The sequence below is a fragment of the Leptonychotes weddellii genome, chromosome 5, assembly GCF_054177405.1.
Source record: "Leptonychotes weddellii isolate Sample4059 chromosome 5, ASM5417740v2, whole genome shotgun sequence".
NCBI lineage: Eukaryota > Metazoa > Chordata > Mammalia > Carnivora > Phocidae > Leptonychotes > Leptonychotes weddellii.
In genome coordinates this window covers 149,017,872-149,038,996 of record NC_138373.1, presented here as the reverse complement: position 1 = coordinate 149,038,996, position 21,125 = coordinate 149,017,872, and the positions used below count along the sequence as shown (strand labels likewise).

The 21,125-nt window shown below is 39.1% G+C and overlaps 1 protein-coding gene across 1 annotated transcript in view; it reads left to right on the top strand.

The window, feature by feature from the left end:
• Positions 1-21,125, top strand: part of RBFOX2 (RNA binding fox-1 homolog 2) — a 274,449-nt gene that overhangs the window by 209,884 nt on the left and 43,440 nt on the right. The window contains exon 3 of the mRNA XM_081818997.1: positions 797-1,021. Coding sequence (XP_081675123.1) covers positions 797-1,021 — 225 coding nt within the window. The remainder of the gene's footprint in view (positions 1-796; positions 1,022-21,125) is intronic.

The window sequence follows — 21,125 nt, the reverse complement described above, 5'->3', positions numbered from 1 at the left end:
CAGATATGTGTACTGTGAATGCTGCCTCCCATGCTCCATCTTGTCTTTTCATTATCTTAGTGGTACCTTTCAAAGAGCAAGAAATGTTTAAATTTTGATGGAGTTCGGTTTATCAAGTTTTTCTTCAAAGGTTCTTGTTTTTTATGACCAAAGAATTCTTTGTTTATTGCAAAATTTTGACAGTTACCCTCTTTTTTTCTAGATGTTTCAGAGTTTTAAAACACTCTTATATTTAGGTCTGTTATCTCTTCCAGTTAACTTTTGCATATGTGGGATGAGTTTAGGTTTTTTTTTTTTTCCCAGTAGGTATTCAGTTTTTTATCTGTTAAAAAGGCTTTCCTTTCTCCTACTGAATTGACTTGATGACTTAATACTGACTGTATATGCGTGTGTCTATCTGGATATTTTCTGCTCATTCATTGATTGATTTGTGTGTCTTTGAGCTGGTTCCATACTGTTGTGAATACTTCTTGTGTGAGAAATTTCCTGGCACTTTTTTTAAACTTAGTTTAAAGGAAAATTTTTGACTCTTTGGTAACTAATCAATTTTAATATGGTCGTGGACCTGTTTAAGAACCACAAATTGACCAAAGTTGGGTGTATGTTTGCGTGGCTACATATATACATCTCTGTGTATGGCAGTGTTTGCCCCAGTCCTGAGGCAGTAAGCCTTCCATTTTACCAGAACGAAGAGAGAATACTCAGAGAATTTTGTATACTCACCTTAAAAATAGTCACGTAATGAGAACTTAAAGTCACTTTTTCTCCTTATTTTCTCTTCCACTATTTGTTTTAGGGTAACCAGGAGCCAACAACAACTCCTGACGCAATGGTTCAGCCTTTTACTACCATCCCGTTTCCACCACCTCCACAGAATGGAATTCCCACAGAATATGGAGTGCCACACACTCAGGACTATGCCGGCCAGACCAGTGAGCATAACCTGACCCTCTACGGAAGTACGCAAGCCCACGGGGAGCAGAGTAGCAACTCACCCAGCACACAAAACGGATCTCTCACGGTATGTGAACTATGAGGTGGGAAATGGAAGAGTGCCTGCCATCATATTGAAATCTTCACCTGAATCATCAGCCAGAAAACCTTTTGAATTAATTTAGCATCTACATGACACTACATAGAATGTGTGTAATTTCATTTCTACCCCCTGCGTTGAAATTAGAAGGTAAGTATTGAGAATCTGAGATCACAGTCACTGCCCAGGAGCTTAGGGTCTAAAGACAGAGCAGACAACACAAGGTGAGGGTACACTTAGGTCAGTTTCACCAGGAAGCTTCATTTTGCCACACCTTGTGGTCCCTCCTGTGTTGTCACTGTATACAGCCTCCCAGTAGCGTTCTGCACATTGCTTCCTCCCTCCTCCTGGACATACTCAGTCTCTTGCTCTTGGCACACCCCCTGTTTCGCTCCTATGCACTGGAAGTTCTCTCTTAGTCCCCTTTGCTGGTTCCTATCTCTCTGTTCAGTTTTTATTTTTTTAATTAAAAAAAAAAAATTTTTTTTAAGATTTTATTTATTTATTTGACAGAGAGAGACACAGCGAGAGAGGGAACACAAACAGGGGGAGTGGGAGAGGGAGAAGCAGGCTTCCTGCTGAGCAGGGAGCCCAATGCGGGGCTCGATCCCAGGACCCTGGGATCATGACCTGAGCCAAAGGCAAACGCTTAACCGACTGAGCCACCCAGGTGCCCCTAAATTTTTTAAATTTTTATTTATTTATTTATTTTTAAAAGATTTATTTATTTGGGAGAGAGAGCTTGCGGGGGAGGGGGAAGGGGAGAAGCAGACTTCCCGCCGAGCAGGGAGCCCCACGTGGGGCTCAATCCGACCCCAGCCAAAGGCAGACTGAGCCACCCACGCCCACCTCTGTTCAGTTTTTAAATGTTGCAGCGTTCCAGGCCCGGGTCCTAGGACCATCCCTTCCTCTTATTTTATGTTCTCTCTCTATATAATTATACTACTAACTTCACCTTGCTGCTCCAGCAAAACCTAGGAGTCTTCCCTCTTTCCTTCATCTCCACATCCAGTGCATTTGCAAGTCCAGTAACTATAACTCGAAGCATTCTCTTCAGCTATTCTCTTTATCTTAATACTCTAACTAGGTAGTGTACATGATTAACAGCTCAGCTCTTCTGCCAGATTTCTTGGGTTTGAGTTGGGCCCTGCTTAGCAGCATGATTTTATTAACCTCTTTCTGTGTTGGCGTGCTCAGTGAGGACAAATACATACCTGTACCTAGAAAAGGAAGACAGCAGTACCTGCCTCTGCTGGCCGCTAGGAGATTTAAAAGAGTTGAAGTCATGTATGGTATCATCACCGTCATCCCCATGCTGGTCCAGGCCTCATGGCTTATTTCCTGTGTTATTGCTGCCTGCCTGACTGTCCCTTCTCCACACAGCAGCCAACATAGTGCTCTGTTTTCTCATGCAAATAATGTTACTTTCCTGCTTAACTCTTAACAGTTCCCTCACATACTTACAATAAAATCCAAACTCTGTACTTGGTTTATTAATCCCGGGCCCCAGCCGACCTCTATGGTTTTGCCTTTTACTACTAACTTGCTAAAGTAAAAGAAATGTCAAAAATCATCCAGTAGGTATATATCACATATATATCAATACACAGGAAGTCATATTGTCTGTGGGATTGCTGGTTTATCTCCAAAGATAAACATGTTCTGTACTCTGGATAGAAAGATCTGTGTCTGGTTTTTAGATTTCTTTTTGCCCTTCCTGTTTCAGATTATCAGGAGAGCTTTATTCAGCCTTTAAACCACTTGATATCATTTACTTCCCAATAAAGAGCCTTACAGTGGAAGCTTTTGTTGCATAAGGATGGATTTAACCGTCAAATACTTTCCATTTTCTTTTATTAGATATTAGACCACAAAGAAATCCATTCTTTCCTTGAAAACATGTTATCTTTTCAGTGTTGATCCGTTAAATATAAGCACATAGTTTTATACTTCATAAGTAATGGGCTACAGTAGACAATTTATTAGGAAGATGTAAGCATGATGGGTAACAGATGAGGATTCAGTAGCATTTGTTCTAGAATCATGAATATATTGGCTGCTATCTTGGCTGCATTTCCAAATCACTTTCAAATGATTATGAATTCACAGTCTTACCAGAACTACTGTGCAAAGCAGGAATAAAATATAAATCTGAGGCTTTATCAAGTATTTTAATTACTAAGTCTATTTCTTTACTAGTTATCTGTCCTTTTTCTATTTTTATTTCTATATTCTGTTTCACATCAAATCTTGGTAATTTGTGACTTTCTAGGAATTTTTCTTTTTCATCTAAATTGTCTATTTTGTTCGTATAAAGTTAATTATAATAATAATCCCATATAATCCTTTTTTAAATTTCTATAGCATCGTAGTGATATCCCCTCTTTCATTCTTAATTTTGGTAATTGTGCCTTCTTTTTTTCTTGGTCAGTCTAGCTAAGGTTTATTAATTTTGCAGATCTTTCCAGAAAACCAGCTTTTGATTTCATTGATTTTTTTAAAAATCTGTTGTTTTTCTGTTTTATATTTCATTGATTTCCATTCTGACCTTTATTAGTTCCTTCCTTCTACTAGCTTTGAGTTTGATTTGGTCTTAGGTTTGTTTGTTTGTTTTTAAGCCTCTTGAGTGGAGGGCGAGGAGGGGGAAGGGGGAAGCAGACTCCCCACTGAGCAGGGAGCCCCACCTGGGGCTCCATCCCAGGACCCTGGGATTATGACCCCAGATCATTGATTTTAGATTTTTTTTCCTGATACGTGTTTAAAGCTATACATTTCCCCTTAAGTTTCCCATACAATGTGATATATTGTGTTTTCGTTTTCATTCAAGGTATTTTTAAATTTCTCCTTATGATTTCTTCTGTGATCCTGGGTTATATAGACATGTGTTTCTTAATTTCCAAATGTTTGAGGATTTCCCAACTTTCTTTTCTTGATTTATAATTTAATACCATTGTGGAGAGAGAACATACTTTGTATGATTCAATTTTTTAAAATTGATTGAGACTTGTTTTAAGGCTTAGTAGATGGTCTTTCCTACAGACTATTCCTAACCAGTTGGCCTTTTCTCAATATGAAATGTCCCTCCCTCTTTTTCTATCATTATTTCTTAAGTCTGTTTTGTCTGATATTAATATAATCACTTCAGGTCTCTTATCATTACTGTTTGTATAACATCTTTTCCCTTCATTTTTGTCTCAAACTCTTTGAATCTAAGGTGTGTCTCTGGTAAAAAAAAAAAAAAAAAAAAACCATAAAACTGAATCTTACTTTAGCCAATCTGAAAATGACTGCCTTTTTATCAGAGCATTTAGTCTATTTACATTTAAAGTAATTGTTAATATGGGTGGATTTATGGCTGCTATTTAACTACTTGTTTTATGTCTCCTATCTTTTATTGTTCCTCTATTCCTTCTTTACTGATTTCTGTTAAATAATTCTTAATTTTTTTTTTTTTAAGATTTTATTTATTTGAGAGAGAGAGAATGAGAGACAGAGAGCATGAGAGGGAGGAGGGTCAGAGGGAGAAGCAGACTCCCTGCTGAGCAGGGAGCCTGATGTGGGACTCGATCCTGGGACTCCAGGATCATGACCTGAGCCGAAGGCAGTGGCTTAACCAACTGAGCCACCCAGGCACCCTCTGTTAAATAATTCTTAATTGTACCTTTTAAATCCCTTTGTGATTTTTTAATTAGTTATTTATGTTGTTATTTTTATATTTTCTTAGTTCTTAATCAAGGATTACATCTTCAACTTATAATTTACTGTTGTGTGCACATGCTTGCTTACTTGTGGGTGCACACACACACGTGTGTGTGTCTTATTCTGGTAAAATATTGCAGCTTTGGTCTAATACATCTTCATTCCTCACCATCCTTTGTACTATTATTGTCATCTGTATTATACATATAAGATCCAGTTGTATGTTTTTTTTTTACCAGAGTCACACCTTAGATTCAAAGAGTTTGAGACAAAATGAAGGAAAAAGATGTCATACAAACAGTAATCATAAGAGACCTGAAGTGATTTTATTAATATCAGACAAAATAGATAAGACAAGAATATTGATGGAGACAAGAAATGGAACAATACAGTATTGTAATTATTACTTTAAAGAATCTTATATTTTCAAAGAAAGTTACCATTTTCGGTAATCTTCGTATCTTCCTGTGGATTTGAGTTGTATTCTGTTACCATTTCCTTTCAGCCTGTAGGATGTCTTTCAGTATTTTCTGTAGACTAGGTCTGTTTGAAACAAATTTTCTGTTTTTGGGTATCTAGGAACTATGTCTTTATTTTTTTCTTCATTTTTGAAGGATAGTTTTACTCACTGTAGAATTCTTTCTTAGTTGACCATTTTCCACCACTCCCCAGCACTTTAAACCTGTCATTCCACTGCCCTCTGGCCTCTGACAAGAACGAGCTCGTTCTCAGGAGTCAGCTATTAATCCTACTGTTCCCCTTTCTGTGATGAATTGTTTTTCTCTTGCTGCTTTCAAGATTTTTATTTTATCTTTGGCTTTGAGCAGTTTGACTCTGATGTGTTTAGGGGGAATCTCTTCATTTTTATCATACTTGGAATCTATTGAAATTTTTGGATCGGTAGATTAATATTTTTTATCAAATTTGGGAAGTTTTTGAATATAATTTATTCAACTATTTGTTCTTTCTCTTTCTCCTCTCTTCCTGGGACTTTCACCACAAATATGTTGGGAACTTGATGTCAGTCACCCACAGGTTCAAGTTCTAGTTTTTTGTTTTTGAGTTGAATCGAAACAGAATCTAACGTTCTGTTCATTTTTCTTTGGTATTTTTTCTTTCTGTTCACTAGATTGGAGAATTTCTGTTAATGCCTCTTTCAGTCCACTCACTCTTGTTCTGCCACATTGCACTAGCTTGTGACCCCATCTAGTGAATTTTTTATTTCAGTTACTGTACTTTCCAACTCCAGAATTCTCATTTGTGATTTCTGCTTCTCTGTTGAGATTCCTTGTCATCATATTTCCTTCAATTCTCTGAATACATATGTCACTGCCGCTTTGAAGTCACCTGCTGAGTCCAACATCCAGGCCCACTCAAGGGTCCTTTTCTAGTTACTGCTTGTTTTCTTGAGTCTGGGCCATACTCTCCTGTTTCTTTACAGGTCTTGTAATTTTTTATTAAACTGGACATTTTAGTAATATATTGCAGGAACTCTGAAGTGTTATTTTTTTTAGAGGTGTAGGTGTGTGTATGTGTGTATGTTTTAAGTAATTTGCTTGAACTTAAACTGTGGACTGTGACTTCTTGATGGTGTGCAGCCACTGCTGTTTCTGCACAAAATCTTAGCGATTTTCCCTCTCATTTCTACTTTTTTGCCTGGCTAGGCGTTAGCCCTGTGTCTCCCTAGCTCATTGGTCAGCCAGGGATTTGGGCAGAGGTTGTGTTGAAGCAGCTCAAGCTTGTAACGCTTCTGCCGAACTCTTTCGATCCATCTCTTTGTGGGTTGGGAAGTGAGTTCAGAGTTCAGCCAGTTCTCAGATCTGCCTGGCTTTTTCTGTCTGTTGGGCTCTCTCATGTCTCCCCTCCTCATGCTTATGGTTTCACCGTTGGCCACAGATATGAGGAGAGCATGTCTAGCTCCTCTATAATTCTCTCATTTTTTCCAGGGTCTCCCCTTCATATTGCTGGCTGCTCCACCACTCACCTCATTCAGACCACAAGCTCAAGATAGAAGAACTAAATTTCCCCTGTTAGGGCCTACCAAACTTGCCACTTTTAGCCAACAGAGCTGTGGGTTTTCTACTGCCCACCCCTGCCCCAAATGCCCCAAGTTGAGTTTACCCCTTCTGATAGCACAGCTGCTAGTTCTCATGGCCCTGGCCCTGTCCTGATAAAAACGAAGTGCTCTCCCACAGAACTGAGGGATCGGTGGTGGCGTTGGGGCAGGGACGGCGTGGCGGCGATGTGTGTGGCCTCTTGCTGGTCTTACCCTAAGCTCTAGCAGTTTTTCAAGAAATTTCTTTATCATCCGCCTTTGATTTCCGGAATGTGAAATGATTGTGGGACAGTTTTTGTCCAGCTTCCTTACCGTCGTCTTGTTTTGGGGAGAGGAGTCACTGGCCTGTTCAGGCCGTCAGAGCCAACAGTGCCCTCCCCGAGTCCTGTCCTGGTGCTGGCTGTACAGTTCCTCCCTGCGCCTCTCCTCCCCACGGCCCGCTTCTCTTCCTGCTTATTGTCCCTTCCTGCCACCATCTCCCATTGTTTGAGATGCCCGGTTCTAGGTTTCTAATGGCAGGGTGAAGGGCAAGTTCTGTTCCTTAATACAAGTATATACGGTGAAGACTTCTGTTCCCCATCCCTATTCAAAACTCTTCACTACATAATTTTGCATTGTATCGACCAATTTGAGTTCCTAAAGAAATACTGAAATAAAAGTAGGAAGCCATGTGTATGGACTGGGAATTTATTGGTGCTGAGGAGGAAATGGAAAATCCTTTGAGCTGTGTCTACAAACAGAGAGGGCACAGGTTCTATAATTTTAGGAAGTTGCTAACAATAAAATGGGAAATTATTAGGAGGCTCTGGTTGAAGATGCTTCTTACATGTTTAAGTGTACATTTAAATGGGAGTGTGAATTCACCGCTCTTAAGACATTTGCTTGGTAAGTTGTGAATGTGTGGGTGTTCTGGGGGGGGATGTGTGTATGGAGGGAGAGACTGAGCAGTAGAGCAGTACATCATAAAACAGATTTGACAACATTATAGATTATTCTGTTAAACTTTTACTATCTACTAACATGTTTCTTAAAATGGATCCGGCAATTCCTGTGGCCAATTAAATCCAGAAGGTAGATAGGAAGCTTTGTTATTTACAAAGAAATGATACCTTAAATTTCTGTAACATTTTAACAATTGCTTCCACAAACACTGTATTATTGTAGTTCATAAACTAGTCCTAGTGTATGTGAGGGTTTTACAGTCGGGGATTTCAGAGTCTGTTCTCTCCATTCTGCTGCTTGGATTCCCTGACTCCAGCTCAGCGATGGGAGGCAGTGTATGTATATGCGCTGGTCCTGAGAGCAGGCACCTCTGCATCTTTTCCTACTCAGCCCAAGTGTCAGCTCTGCTGGGAAGCCTTGCTTGATTTTCCTAGGCAAAGCCAAGCTTATCCTTCATTTAGGCTCAGGTAGACTCCTGAGCTGACCACTTTTTGTGGAACTTACAAGATGTTGTTTTTTGTTGTCTTCTGTCTCCCTAATTAAACTCTAAGCTTTACCAAAAAAAAGTTCTTCTAGTTCATCTTTGCATTCTCTGATTTATCACAGTGCCTGGCACTTAATAGTTACTCAGTAACTGTTACTCGGGTTATCGGAAGTAGTTAAAGGAGATAAGGTGTGCCATGGCAGGTCTGAGGAGGGAGAAGCTAAGGCTTCTAGATGCAGGTGGCATTGATCTGGTCCTCATATTAAGAGTGATTAGAATTGGAACATGCACAGAATTAGAACATGATGAGAAGAATTAGGAAAGTCATTTCTCAAAGCAGAGTTAGATAGATGGACGAGATCAAAATGTCCTTGAATAAAAGCATGTGTTTCCAATAGGCTGAAGTTTGGGGTGTTTGGTGGTTACAGAGGGAAATAAGGTGGGGGGAAAAGTCGCTTGAGTACAAACTGGGAAGAGTATTTGAATGCCCGGCTGAGAAATGACTTTATCGAAGGTTTTTGAGCAAGGAAATGGAAGTGAGCAGAGCTGTGCTTCCAGAAGACCTATGTGTTGCATATACCAGGTGAGGGGAGAAACAGGGGGACCAGTTAGGAAAGAGTCTTCTGAGGTTCTGGCCCAGGGGGCTGCAGCAGTTATGTAGAGGAGGGATGAATGGAAGAGAAGCTGCCACAGTAGAATGCACAGAACAGCTGGTTAAATAAGTAAAACAAAGAGAGCACAGTCAAAGATTGTGTCCTCCTCAGTGCAAGAACTGTATCAGGAATAAATTATTTCACCTCCCAAACTTCGGAGTCCTCATCTATTACATGAAGCCAGCAGTGCCTACCTGACAGGATTGTATTGAAAAGAAATTAGAAATGTTTGGGAAATTACTGGCTTAAATAGTTCTTTAATTGGCTTTTTTTAAAAAAAGATTTTATTTATTTAGAGAGAGAGTGCACACACAGCAGAGGGGGAGGGGCAGAGGGAGAGAGAATCTCAAGCAGACTCCCCACTGAGCACGGAGCCCAACTCGGGCTCAGTCTCAGGTCCCTGAGATCATGACCTGAGCCAAAAACCAAGATTTGGACACTTGGAACCAACTGAGCCACCTAGGAGCCCCTTTAATTGCCTTTTTTAAACCATCTTTTAAAATTATTTGTCCTTTGATGTCCTTGGTTTGTGTTTTTTATTATTGTGAGCCACAGCTGTACTGTAATAGAGATTTTGTTTATGTTGAATAGTCTCATCTTGTGTGAGGGAACCAAAAAAAAAAACTTCTACAAAAATGAGAAATAATGAAATCTGGAATTTTATTTCTAAAATGTATTTCAGAAATTGATTTTCACATTTGGCTAGAAGCTTCTTGTGCCCTTAAGACAAGAGCCTGTTTTGATAGTCAGTTTGTCCCATACTGTGCATTAGCAAAGAGATAACAGTCAGGGGTCCTGATTACCCCTGTACCTTCCTGCAGAGAAGAAAGGACCTCAGTTGTTACATGTTTAGATACTCTTCCAAATGCTGGCAGGCATAAGTGACTAAAGTATTTGAGGTAGACAAGCTTTGATGAGTAATCTTCAGATGAGGTTTGTGTTTGTATGCATATTCTACCCACCTAGTAGATTATACTTTCCTTGAGGGCAGGAGTTACTACTTGCCCTCTAATTACTCCCATTGGCGTATAATGGATGTTTGATAAGTGTTTTTTGAGTGAAGAAAATAGAAGCTTATAAAGGTCCAGCATTTTCTGTGATTGGTTAGGAAATGTTAGGAAATGTTAATAACATCTTTTGAAGTATTTGAACAGAGTTGTTGATGGCTCTAAAGCAGAGATTTGAAGGCACAGCTGAGGGGGCCCGCCTTTACTCTGTTGGTCAGCTGTAGACCTCACAGCCCTCCTCAGTGGTGGCATTCAAGCACACCTCTGTATGAAAGATAACTAGAACTCCATGCTGTCCACCATCCTGTTTCTTTGCTTTGTTGCATGCCCTTTCTCTGGAGTTGAAGCCAGCTTTTGTCTCACTTCTCTATTAGATCCGTCTAACCATCCTCCATGGAATTACCCACTGACTCCCTTACTTGCAAGTGCCTTTTGGATTGGTATCCCACTAAAACATAGCCAAGAAGTGCTAGCCCTTAACATGGGTCCATTTGCCCAAGTGAGGATTTCTATAACATAATGGGAAAGATGGGGCCCAAATCTTTCTCTCATATTGTGTGTCATGGGCCGTATTACCCTCAGCCTTGCAGCATAGGCATTCTCGTTAGCATGTCTTTTTCCAAGCTAGAATTAGAAGGCCTGGGACCACAGAGGAATTTACTCATCTGACTATCCACTCTTCCAAGAGAGTCCCTCATTTTCCCTCCAGACTAGTAAAAGGGAGAAGATGTTGAGCTGACACAAACCATTCACAATTGTTATCGATTTATCAGAGTTATGATGCCTGTGATCATCTTGGCAGTTTCAAAGCTGGATCCACGAGCAAACTGTAGGCTGGTCTGAAAGTGCAAGAGTTGCTACAGAAAACCACACTTAGTGCCAGGCATGGATATTTTTGTTTTAGATTTATTTATTTATTAGAGTGCACGAGAGAGCAGGAGGGAGGGTCAGAAGGAAAAGGAGAGAAGCAGATTCCCTGCTGAGCATGGAGCCTGATGCAGGGCTTGATCCCACCTAATCCTAACCCCGAGATCATGACCTGAGCCGAAATCAAGAGTTGGACGCTCAACCAGTTGAGCCACCCAGGCACCCCAGACATGGATATTTTTGAATAGAGAAAATTGCCCTTTGGTTCATGACACTCAAGACACCTTTCAACATATTGTTAATATTGTTAGCCTCATGATTATTGCTGCTTCTCCCTTGCGTGTCTTCATTCATTTATTTACTTTTACTTTTATTTACTTTTACTTTTATTTACTTTTACTTCCCACCCCACCACCGCCCTCCCCTGCCAAAAGCAACTAGAACTAAACAGTGCTGGGAGTGGTAATTCTGTGCTCTGTTGCCCCTTCCTGCTCTCCTGTGTTAGGGCCAGAATAAAGAAGCACTAATGATTCATTTGGGGGCATGGATTTTCTTAACTTGTCTAAAGGGTTGTACATTTTTCATAAATATTTTGTACTATTTTTTGAAGTCAGTAAACTGATTAGAATCATTGAGTTTTAAAGCTAAAATGGATTTTAGAAATTATTTTATGCCTTCCTTTTACAACAGAGGTCAACAGTTCTAAGTGACTTGAGCACGGAAGGTTACAGCTAGCTAGTAACAGAGCCGGAACTCAGGAAATCTGCTTTCAGCCAAATGCTTTTTTTCTGCTTCCCCATGCAAATTATAAAAAATAAAAAGCATCGGGCGCCTGGGTGGCTCAGTTGGTTAAGCGACTGCCTTCGGCTCAGGTCATGATCCTGGAGTCCCTGGATCGAGTCCCGCATCGGGCTCCCTGCTCGGCAGGGAGTCTGCTTCTCCCTCTGACCCTCCCCCCTCTCATGTGCTCTCTCTCATTCTCTCTGTCTCAAATAAATAAATAAAATCTTTAAAAAAATAAAAAATAAAAAGCATCCACAGGGGATGGTCTTCTTAGCTTCCACTGATTGTTTGACTTTAAACCTAAGAACTCCACCTAGAACATACAAACAGATTTCTTTCATTCTAAAATGCACATTAAAATATTAGAGAAGCATTCAGTTAAGGATGAAGTTTTTAATTGAGGTGATCTTCTGTGTGTGTTTCACTAGTTTACATTATGTCTAATTTTTCTATGATTCTCACTCCTGGTTTAAAAAAATAAGTGACTTGCTATGGTTTTTGTTTCACAGTGTGATACCAGTTCATGATGCTACTACATACGCAAACGATGCCTTTGTAATTCCTTTTAACAGCACTTTGACCTGAGAAAATGGAACGAGACATTTTCTGAAGAAAATTGAATTACTAGTTAATTGAAAAAAAAAAAAATGTTCGCTTACATTTAAATGCCCAGACTAGACTAGATTCTCAGAATTTGGGTTGTCATAGCAGTATTCAGATACACAAAGGAAATACATAAGCATTTCTTTTTAAAATAACTAAATCTAAAGGTAATTTTTCTTGACTAGTGAATTGCTCTACAGAGAGATAAATTCAATTTTCCATGCCCCAAAAATTGTGTCTGGTGGTGGCATTAGATAAAATAATTTTATGTTCAGTATATCACAAGTGTTCTATCACAAGTTTTAGCAATGTGAAATACCTTGATTTTCAGTAAATAAGCATATGGGCCAAGATTTCACTTTTTAGAAAATTATTTGATCATATGAGGGCATTTTTACTCTTTAAGAAGGAATTCATATGATCTAATTCCACCAGGTTTTAACCCATCATATACTCCATTATAAACATTTATAAAAATGTTTCCAATGCTAACAAATCTAGTTGGTGGACCAACATGGGTTGTAGTCCCTCCCCCCCCTTTTTTAAGGCAATGTAAAATGACCTAATGAAAAGTATCCCAACCCACTTTTTAAAAATATTACCAAGAGGGCACCTGGGTGGCTCAGATGGTTAAGCGTCTGCCTTCGGCTCAGGTCATGATCCCAGGGTCCTGGGATCGAGTCCCACATCGGGCTCCCTGCTCCTTGGGAGCCTGCTTCTCCCTCTGCCTCTCTCTCTCTCTCTGTCTCTCATGAATGAATAAATAAAATCTTTAAAAAAAAAAATATTACCAAGAAAAACTGAAATTTGTTTTTTAAAGTTGTTTTAGAAAAAACTTTATTATATAATATTGTGATTGTGGTTAGGGAGCTTGAGCCCTGGAAATCAGATTGAGTTGGGTTTAGCTCCCAGCTCCTGCCATTTGCTAAATGTGTAACCATCTGAAAATTTTAACTCTAATGCTCATTTTCCTCATCTGTAAAAATGGTGGTAACAGTTCCTACCTGATAGGGTTTTTTGGATTAAATGAGAAAATGAATAGCAAGTACTTAGGATAATGCCAGGCACATAGTAAATGTCAGTAAACGTTAGCTACAGTACTGTTATTATATAATTATTTCAAAGACGGTGTCCTAGGCAACCTTGATTTATGAAACGATACTAATGAACGGGCCATCCAGTTCTCTCTTCTGAGAGAATCTTCCTTCCCTCAGCTGCATAGGAACTAGTGCACTAAGAGCCATACCTTTGTCAGTGAATTTTATAGCCGGCTTTACAAAAATAAATGAATGAATTACATATGTAATACATGTTTGGGGAGAAGGGTGAATTCTCTCTCTTCAGAATTCACAGGAAACCTGTTGACTTTGTTTAGTCCAGTATTTTCCAGATTTATTTAACAGTGAAATCCCATTTTCTACAGAATACCAGTTAACATCCTGTAGAACTGACATTCTACCCATTGGGAGGTATTGCTCCATGATTTTTGAAGTGCACACACATACACACACACACATATCCTTTAGATGCGCTTAAAACTCTTTTGGGAATGATCTTTCCATTAGATTTTCTTGGGTATAAAATACATCACAGTCTTATTTTATATAAATTTGAATCATTCAAATTTGAAATAATGTAATACAGAAAAATTAATGAAATTTCACTTTTGTGTAAATTTTTAACTGTTAACAAAATTCAACTGAGTAAATTACACAGGTCTTATTGGCTGTATTCAGTGATTCATGAATTGGGTTGCATCCAATCTAAGCAGATAGAAAGGAGCTTGGAAGAGCTGTACAGAAGCAAGAGATTTTATAGGCAGAAGGGAGCAGGAACAAGGAAGTTATACTGGGCATTTGCTGATTGGTTAAAGCAAGGTCACTTTCTTTACATGGAACAGAGGCAAGTCTCAGAGCCGGGTCAGGTAACTTGTGCTGAGCAAGCAAGTACTGATTGGTTGACCTGGGCCTTGCTTTTCTGGGAGAGCCCAGCAAAGAAATGGAGTTCAGTTTGGGTTTGCTGAACTGGGGCTTATCGGCATGAGTCACTCCCTCTTGGACACAGTCTGGTTCCTTTAACAGAACTAATGTGAATATTCCCAAGTGAAACCTTTGTTAATAATTGCCTAATTTCAAAGCTGTCTGAATTATAAGGTGATTGACAAGACAGCTCTACTTTTAGCAGTTAAGAGAAATATCTGCTATCTTTTGAGAAGTTTAATCTTGAATTTTGCAGTTTTCAGAACCATGTCCCTTATACCATATGTGACTGACTGTAACATTGCAAAAATACCTGATTCATCCTATGAGGAGGATCCACTTAAACCTTAACTGAAGACCAGTCCCTATCCCAAAGAAATTGAACCCAACTAGGAATCATACTTTTGTTCTTAAAACAATGAGATCTTCAGGGAAGATGCTGCAGGATATGATACTCTGTGTGGCTTACCTTCTGTAAGTAAGAGAGATTTATAAATCAAACTGTTTCTAATTTGGGAATACATAATAGTGGTATCAGATTAAATGGGTTTCTTTCTTCACCATGCCAATAATTTGAAATGAATAGACTTTTCCGCCCATTTCTGACTTTTATAAGTGGTCCAACCCGCATATGGAATACAAATACAAGTATTTGTCTACAGTTGTGCCTGTGTATAGTCATTAAACCAACTAGGCATTCTTTGTGTTTTAATATTCTCTAGGGTTTAGAATCTGACATCCCAAAATACCTTTTCCCTTCTTTTTAACTTTTTATTTTGAAATAAACTTAGACTTACAGGAAAGTGGCAAAATTAGTGCAAAAAATTTCTGCATAATCCTTTACCTAACTTCCCCTAATGTCATTACCTTAGATACAGTACAGTTTTCAAAACCAGGCAGTAAAAAGTGTTACAATACTAGTAAGGCAAAATACAGACCTTATTCAAATTTTATCAGTTTTTCCACTAATGTCCTTTTTTCTGTTCTAAATTCAATTCAGGATCCCACATTGCAGTTAGTTGTCATGTCTCCTTATTCCAAAATATTTAATCATACTCAGCTTATATCTGGAGTAGTTCCAGTCTCTGAAGAACAGAGAAAGGAAAAAACTTTGTATTTATAGGCTTGCTGTTAGCTGAGAACCATGTCTCATTTTTGAGGTCTCTGCTTATTCTCCTGCAGACTTTTATGTGTGCATTGGCGAAGGGCTATAATGCAGGCTCTCCTTCTTGAGATACAGAGGTTATTTTGAAAGCAAGCAGTATTTGCCAAAGTGTTTTACACTTGTCAGCTCAAAACACACATAAGCTGTGTTGCATATGTACATACAGTATTATAAGGTTTTATCAAACATGAATTAGTTCCAGGTTACTTTTGAATATATCAGTCTAATTTTGCTTCCTCCAAGAATGCAGTAAATGGTTTTTGTGTTTGTGTGTTTTTAGGGCTATAAACCAATAAGAACAGGAGAATTAATAATTGTGGAAGCTAGAAAGCAGATGTCCCAGTTAGTGACAAGCTTAGCAGACCCACATGAGCTTATTTCTAAGCCAATTGTGGGAGAAATCTGAGAAAGAATTCCGTTTACACCACAAAAATTTTAGAAGTTGCAGAAACTGACAGCTCTAGATAGAAGATTGGAAAACTCTTCTCTGAGAGCCTGACTGACTCAAGAGGAAAGATTTGAAGATGGACATGTCGGGGTTCCCCCAACAAATTGCTTACCTAACAGACCTGGAATGAGTCAAAGTCCTCATGCCCCTCCACCCCACCCACTTAGAACTATCAGTTTTTTAGCTATCTTCCCCCACTCAATTCTTACTTCTAAGCAGACAACCAAAGATAGCTAGATTCCTGAGGGAACCCTACAACGTGCAAGATAGAGAACAAAAAGAAGCAAACAAAAAAGAAGTTGTGAATAAAAGGAAACTTTTACTTCCAAAAACAACCAAAGCAATAATCTATAGCTTTAGAAAGATAAAGAGAAGATACTGCATCTACTAAACAAGAATGAAGTTTAAAAGGGGTGTAGACTGCGGAATTCAGAGAAGAAAAACGAACCCTTGAAATTAAAAACACGGCAACAGGGGCACCTGGGTGGCTCAGTCTTTTAAGTGTCTGTCTACGTTTGGCTCAGGTCTTGATCCTGGGATCCTGGGATCAAGCCCCACATGGGGTTCCCTACTCAGTGGGGAGCCTGCTTCTCTCTCCCTCTCTCTCTGTGTCAAATAAATAAAATCTTTAAAAAAAAAAGGCAAAAAAATGTAAAAACTTTGTGGGAGGGCTGGAAGATGAGATTGAAGAAGTAGAGGTCTGTGGTCTTTTATCCACAGTTCTAAAATCCAAAAATGTTCTGAAAATCAGGTGATTTTTCATAAGTTAGCAGCAAAACTCACAACCTGTATATATCTTTGTTGCATTTGTATGAATGCACATAAAGAAATATCACTGTCCCAAGTCTGATTGAGTTACATTATGAGTTATATACCCATTATTACCTTTCTAAAATCCTAAAAATTCTGAATTCTGATATACATTGGCTCCAAAGTTTTCAGATAAGGAATTAAACACCTATTATCCCAAAAAATAGAGACAAAAGCCAGAGAGCAAATAAAGAGATAAGAAAATTAGAGGACCAATCCAAAACATCCAGTGTCCAAGAATACAAGTTCCAGAGAGAAAGACCAAATGTGTGTAGGGTGGGAATCATCAGCAAAATAATTCAGGAAAACTTTCCAGGACTGAAGGACATTAATTTTCAACTTAAAAGAGACTACAGAATTACCAGCAAAATAGATTAAAATAAAACAGACCCACATTAAGGCATAGTGCTACGAAATTTTAGAACACTAGACACACTGGACAGTCTCCAAACCAGAGAGAACGACGGAAAGGAATGCCTTCAGGCTTCTGAACAGCAGCAGGGGAACTAGACACACTTTAGAATTGCCTTCAAAATTCTAAAGGAATTCTTTTCAACCTAGAATTCTATACAAACGATCATTAAAATGGGTTAATTTAGTAGATGTTTTCGGACATGAACCAGATTCTCAAGAAATTTGCTGTGCTGAATTAAATTTCTTCTTCTTCCCCTTCAGCCTCACAGAGGTAAAATAAGAAATGATGTCGTCTCAGAAAACAAAAGGAAAAATAAATATTGAAGAAAACCCATAATTCATTAAACAAAATATATTATTTCTGAATTTATTAAGAGATTCCTTACTATCTCAGATTACGTGTTAAGTGTTACTATGATAGAGACTTGGAAAGTAATACTTCATTTCATATTGCCCAGAACTCTCTTTCAGACCATAACAGCACATTTGTTCACAGTACATAGTGAAAATATTTCCACTGTTTCATGGAGAAGTCAGAAAATTAATCCATTTCACAGTTACAGGAATTTTAGAAGTTTGAGTTCATCAAACCAAACAAAACATTTTTAGTCCTTGTTTCTAGAATGAGGCTTTGAGACTCTAAGTCTGATTTGCTTTTCAGTGTAAAAAGCCCTGGCCTTCTCTGCAGTTTGGACAGATAGCTAGACCTCACTGGGGCAGCGGGATTGTTTAAAGAGTAGATATATAGACAGTAGTCCCAGGATTGCATCAGTGGTGCCATGGCCAGCCCTCGCCATAAACTCTCAGTGCACAGACTCCAGCCTCTTCTGTTTCATCCCCTGCCCAGTGAATAAATTAGGTCAGAAAATGACCACAGAAGGGAAGAACAGAACCTTGGGAGGTTGTTTATGCAGTCAGTAAAGTGGCTCAGTAGCTAACAGTAGAAAATAAAGCAAACCGGTAGTGTACACTGAGATTTTTCTCAGAACAAACAGTTCTACTGTCCACTTTTCACAAAGATAACAGCCGAAAAACTTTTACTTTTTCTATCTGATCTAGTTCAGCAATTAGTAGTTGATATTGAGGTACACTTAAAGTTGGGGATGTCAGATAGGGAAGTATCTCGTTTAATTACATTCAGTGTATATTTCCTTTTGTTTTTAAGATTTTATTTATTTGAGAGAGAGAGAGACAGAGATAATGAGAGAGAGCACAAGTGGGGAGAAGAAGGAAGAGCTCAGCAGGGAGCCCGATGCAGGGCTCCATCCCAGCACCCTGGGATCATGACCTGAGCCGAAGGCAGACGCTCAACTGACTGAGCCACGCAGGCACCCCCAGTGGGTATTTCATGTTCCTATGTCCACTATGTACAGAAATCTGCTCCTCAGCCCCTTTGAATATCAGTTTAGTAGTTGTCTGGCTATTTTCCTGTGAGTACCAGTGTGCCTTTGCCAGTTATCTGACTCTTGCTTTTCCTCCCTTTGTGGCCTGACCTGCTTCTCTTCCCTCAAGGTATAGGATACATGTCATTCTTGTATAGCTTTCCCTCTCTTGCCCCCATGCCTGCCTCCAGCCCAGGGGGAGGTCTTGCTCCTCCCCGTGAGGGTCCTGAGAAAGAGTGGGATCCACACGTGTTCTCCCTTTTTTTTTTTTAAACATTTTTTTTTTTTAAGGTTTTATTTATTTGACAGAGAGAGACAAGGGGGGAGGGAACAGAAGCAGGGGGAGTGGGAGAGGGAGTAGCAAGCTTTCTGCCGAGCAGGGAGCCTGATGCGGGGCTCGATCCCAGGACCCTGGGATCATGACCTGAGCCAAAGGCAGACGCTTAACGACTGAGCCACCCAGGTGCCCCACATGTTCTCCCTTCTAATGAGAAGGAGGAAGTGTGGGTGCCATGCTGGACAGGAGGCCTAGCACATGAAATTCAGCCAACTGGTTTTCAGTTTCTGCTCTGCTACTTAATATGTGACCTTGGGCACCTAGTGTGCCTTACTTTCTGCCTCTGTCAATTGGGGTAATAATAGTGCCCCCTCGTAGATTATTGTGAGTATTAGAAAAGATGATACATGTGCATTACAACATGACACAACGATTAAGAGCATGTACTCTGGGGCCAAACTGCCTGTGTTTGAACAACCCTGATCCAGTACTTAGGCAGTATTTCTGGTTTTCAGATTCCTCATCTGAAAAGTGAGGTAAAAAATAATACCTCCTACAGTCTCATGTTTAAAAAAAAAAAAAAAAGTGCCTACTGTTAGGGTTTGTTGTAAGAATTACATTAATTAAAATACATAAAATGCATAGGCCAGTGTCTGGCAAATAGTAAACACTATATAAGTATTAACTGTTATTAGGCTTACGGAATGGTCCATGATATAGTAGGCACTCAAGAAATAGTTGCTATTTAACAAGGAGTTCCCACTTTCCAACAAAATTCTCTAAGTGGAAAGCAGAAAGGATCTGAGGTCTAAAGAGAAGAAAGCAAATTAAAGCCACAATATGGTGCCACTGCCTCCCGCCAGGATAGTTACAATGAAAATGACAATACTGAGAGCAAATAGAACTCACAGTTATCCATAGTTGGGTATAAGTTAGTACAGCCACTTGGGAAAACTGGTGGTATCTGTTAAGGCTGAACTTAATGCATGTTCTTAAGCCAGCAAATCCACTCCTACGTGCATATGTACCCAACAGAAATGGCTGTTTGCACCAAAAGACAAGAATGTAGCAAGAATATTCATAGGAACATTATCCTTAATAGCCAAAAACTGGAAGCAGCTCCAATAAGTCCTGTATGTTTATAAAATGAAAGAAGAATGGATGAATTACAACAATAGTGTGTGTATGTGTATTACACAGAATGTCTAAAAGAAGACAAACACAAAAGAGTACATACTGTATAATTCCTTTTCTTTCCTTTTTTTTTTTAGTTCAAAAACAGCCAAACCAACCTATGGAGTTAGAAGTTGGGGTAGTGGGGACCCTTTCACAAGGGGACAGTTTTACTAGAGTGCTCCTGAAGTTCTGTTGCTCCATCTAATTTGATAGTTACATGGGTGTATTTTCTTTGTGAAAATTCATTCATGCTTCTGATTTCTGCATTTGTATCTATGTATATTAAACTGCAGTTTTAAAATATAAAGTCAGAAGACTTGAGAATTTTGGAAATGATAATTTACTTTTTCAACTTGCCAAGTGTCCCTAGAATTAAAGACTTAGTACTTTTAAAGAATGTAGGTGTTCGGGGGCACCTGGCTGACTTGGTTGGAAGAGCATGCGACTCTTGATCTTGGGGTCGTAAGTTCGAGCTCCACTTTGGGTGTAGAGAAATAAATTTAAAAAACTTAAAAGAAAATGTAGGTTTTCACTACAAGGCAGAAAATGATCCAATCTGGCTTCTGTCCTTCTTAAATTGTGTCTTCAAGGCCGTAAAAATAATCATTAGTTTTCATTTATCCTGCCACCTCATTATAATATTACATATTACATGAACTATATGTGTAAGTTATATATAAAACTGGTTTGGAGCTAGAGTCAATCTTTTTAACTTCTTTCAGAGTGATGCACTGACATCCTACAGATCAGATCTGGTGGTTTTAAGTTTGGCTGAAGAAGTAGTTTTATGGGCTCCAGCTGTGAGATGTAAGGGGCAAGTTTGAAGGTGTTTGAGTGAGCATTAGTTGTAATCGACACTTAACGCTTATTGCTTATTGCTTTGGTGTCCATGATGCCGTCTTAGTAACTTAGTGAGTTTCATGTTTGAATGGAATTTGTTTTGTTTAGTCTGCATTGTGCCCAGATTGATGATTGAAAACCTTACACTTTCGCAGAACATTGCTTCGTAGCTCTTCCCTTTTCTACTATTTTTATATCATATGAATCATTGCACATTTAAGCCATCTGCAAGGCCTGAATGGAATGAGATAAAAGCTGCCATCACTTAGATTGACACTTGAAAAGCTAGCATTCATTCCAAGTTTATTCCTGATAATCCTTTATAATTTAAAGTCTCGAACTTCATTTCAAGATGGTTGGTAACGTCTCTGAGCCAAAAGTATCTGTGACTCACAGTTTCTTTTACTTGAACATTGGGTCAAAGGGAGGGGATCTGTTCTGCGTCACACAGAAGAATCTGTTAGGGACTCAGTTGTAACTCACTTGAGATACTTAGAACAGTGAGTT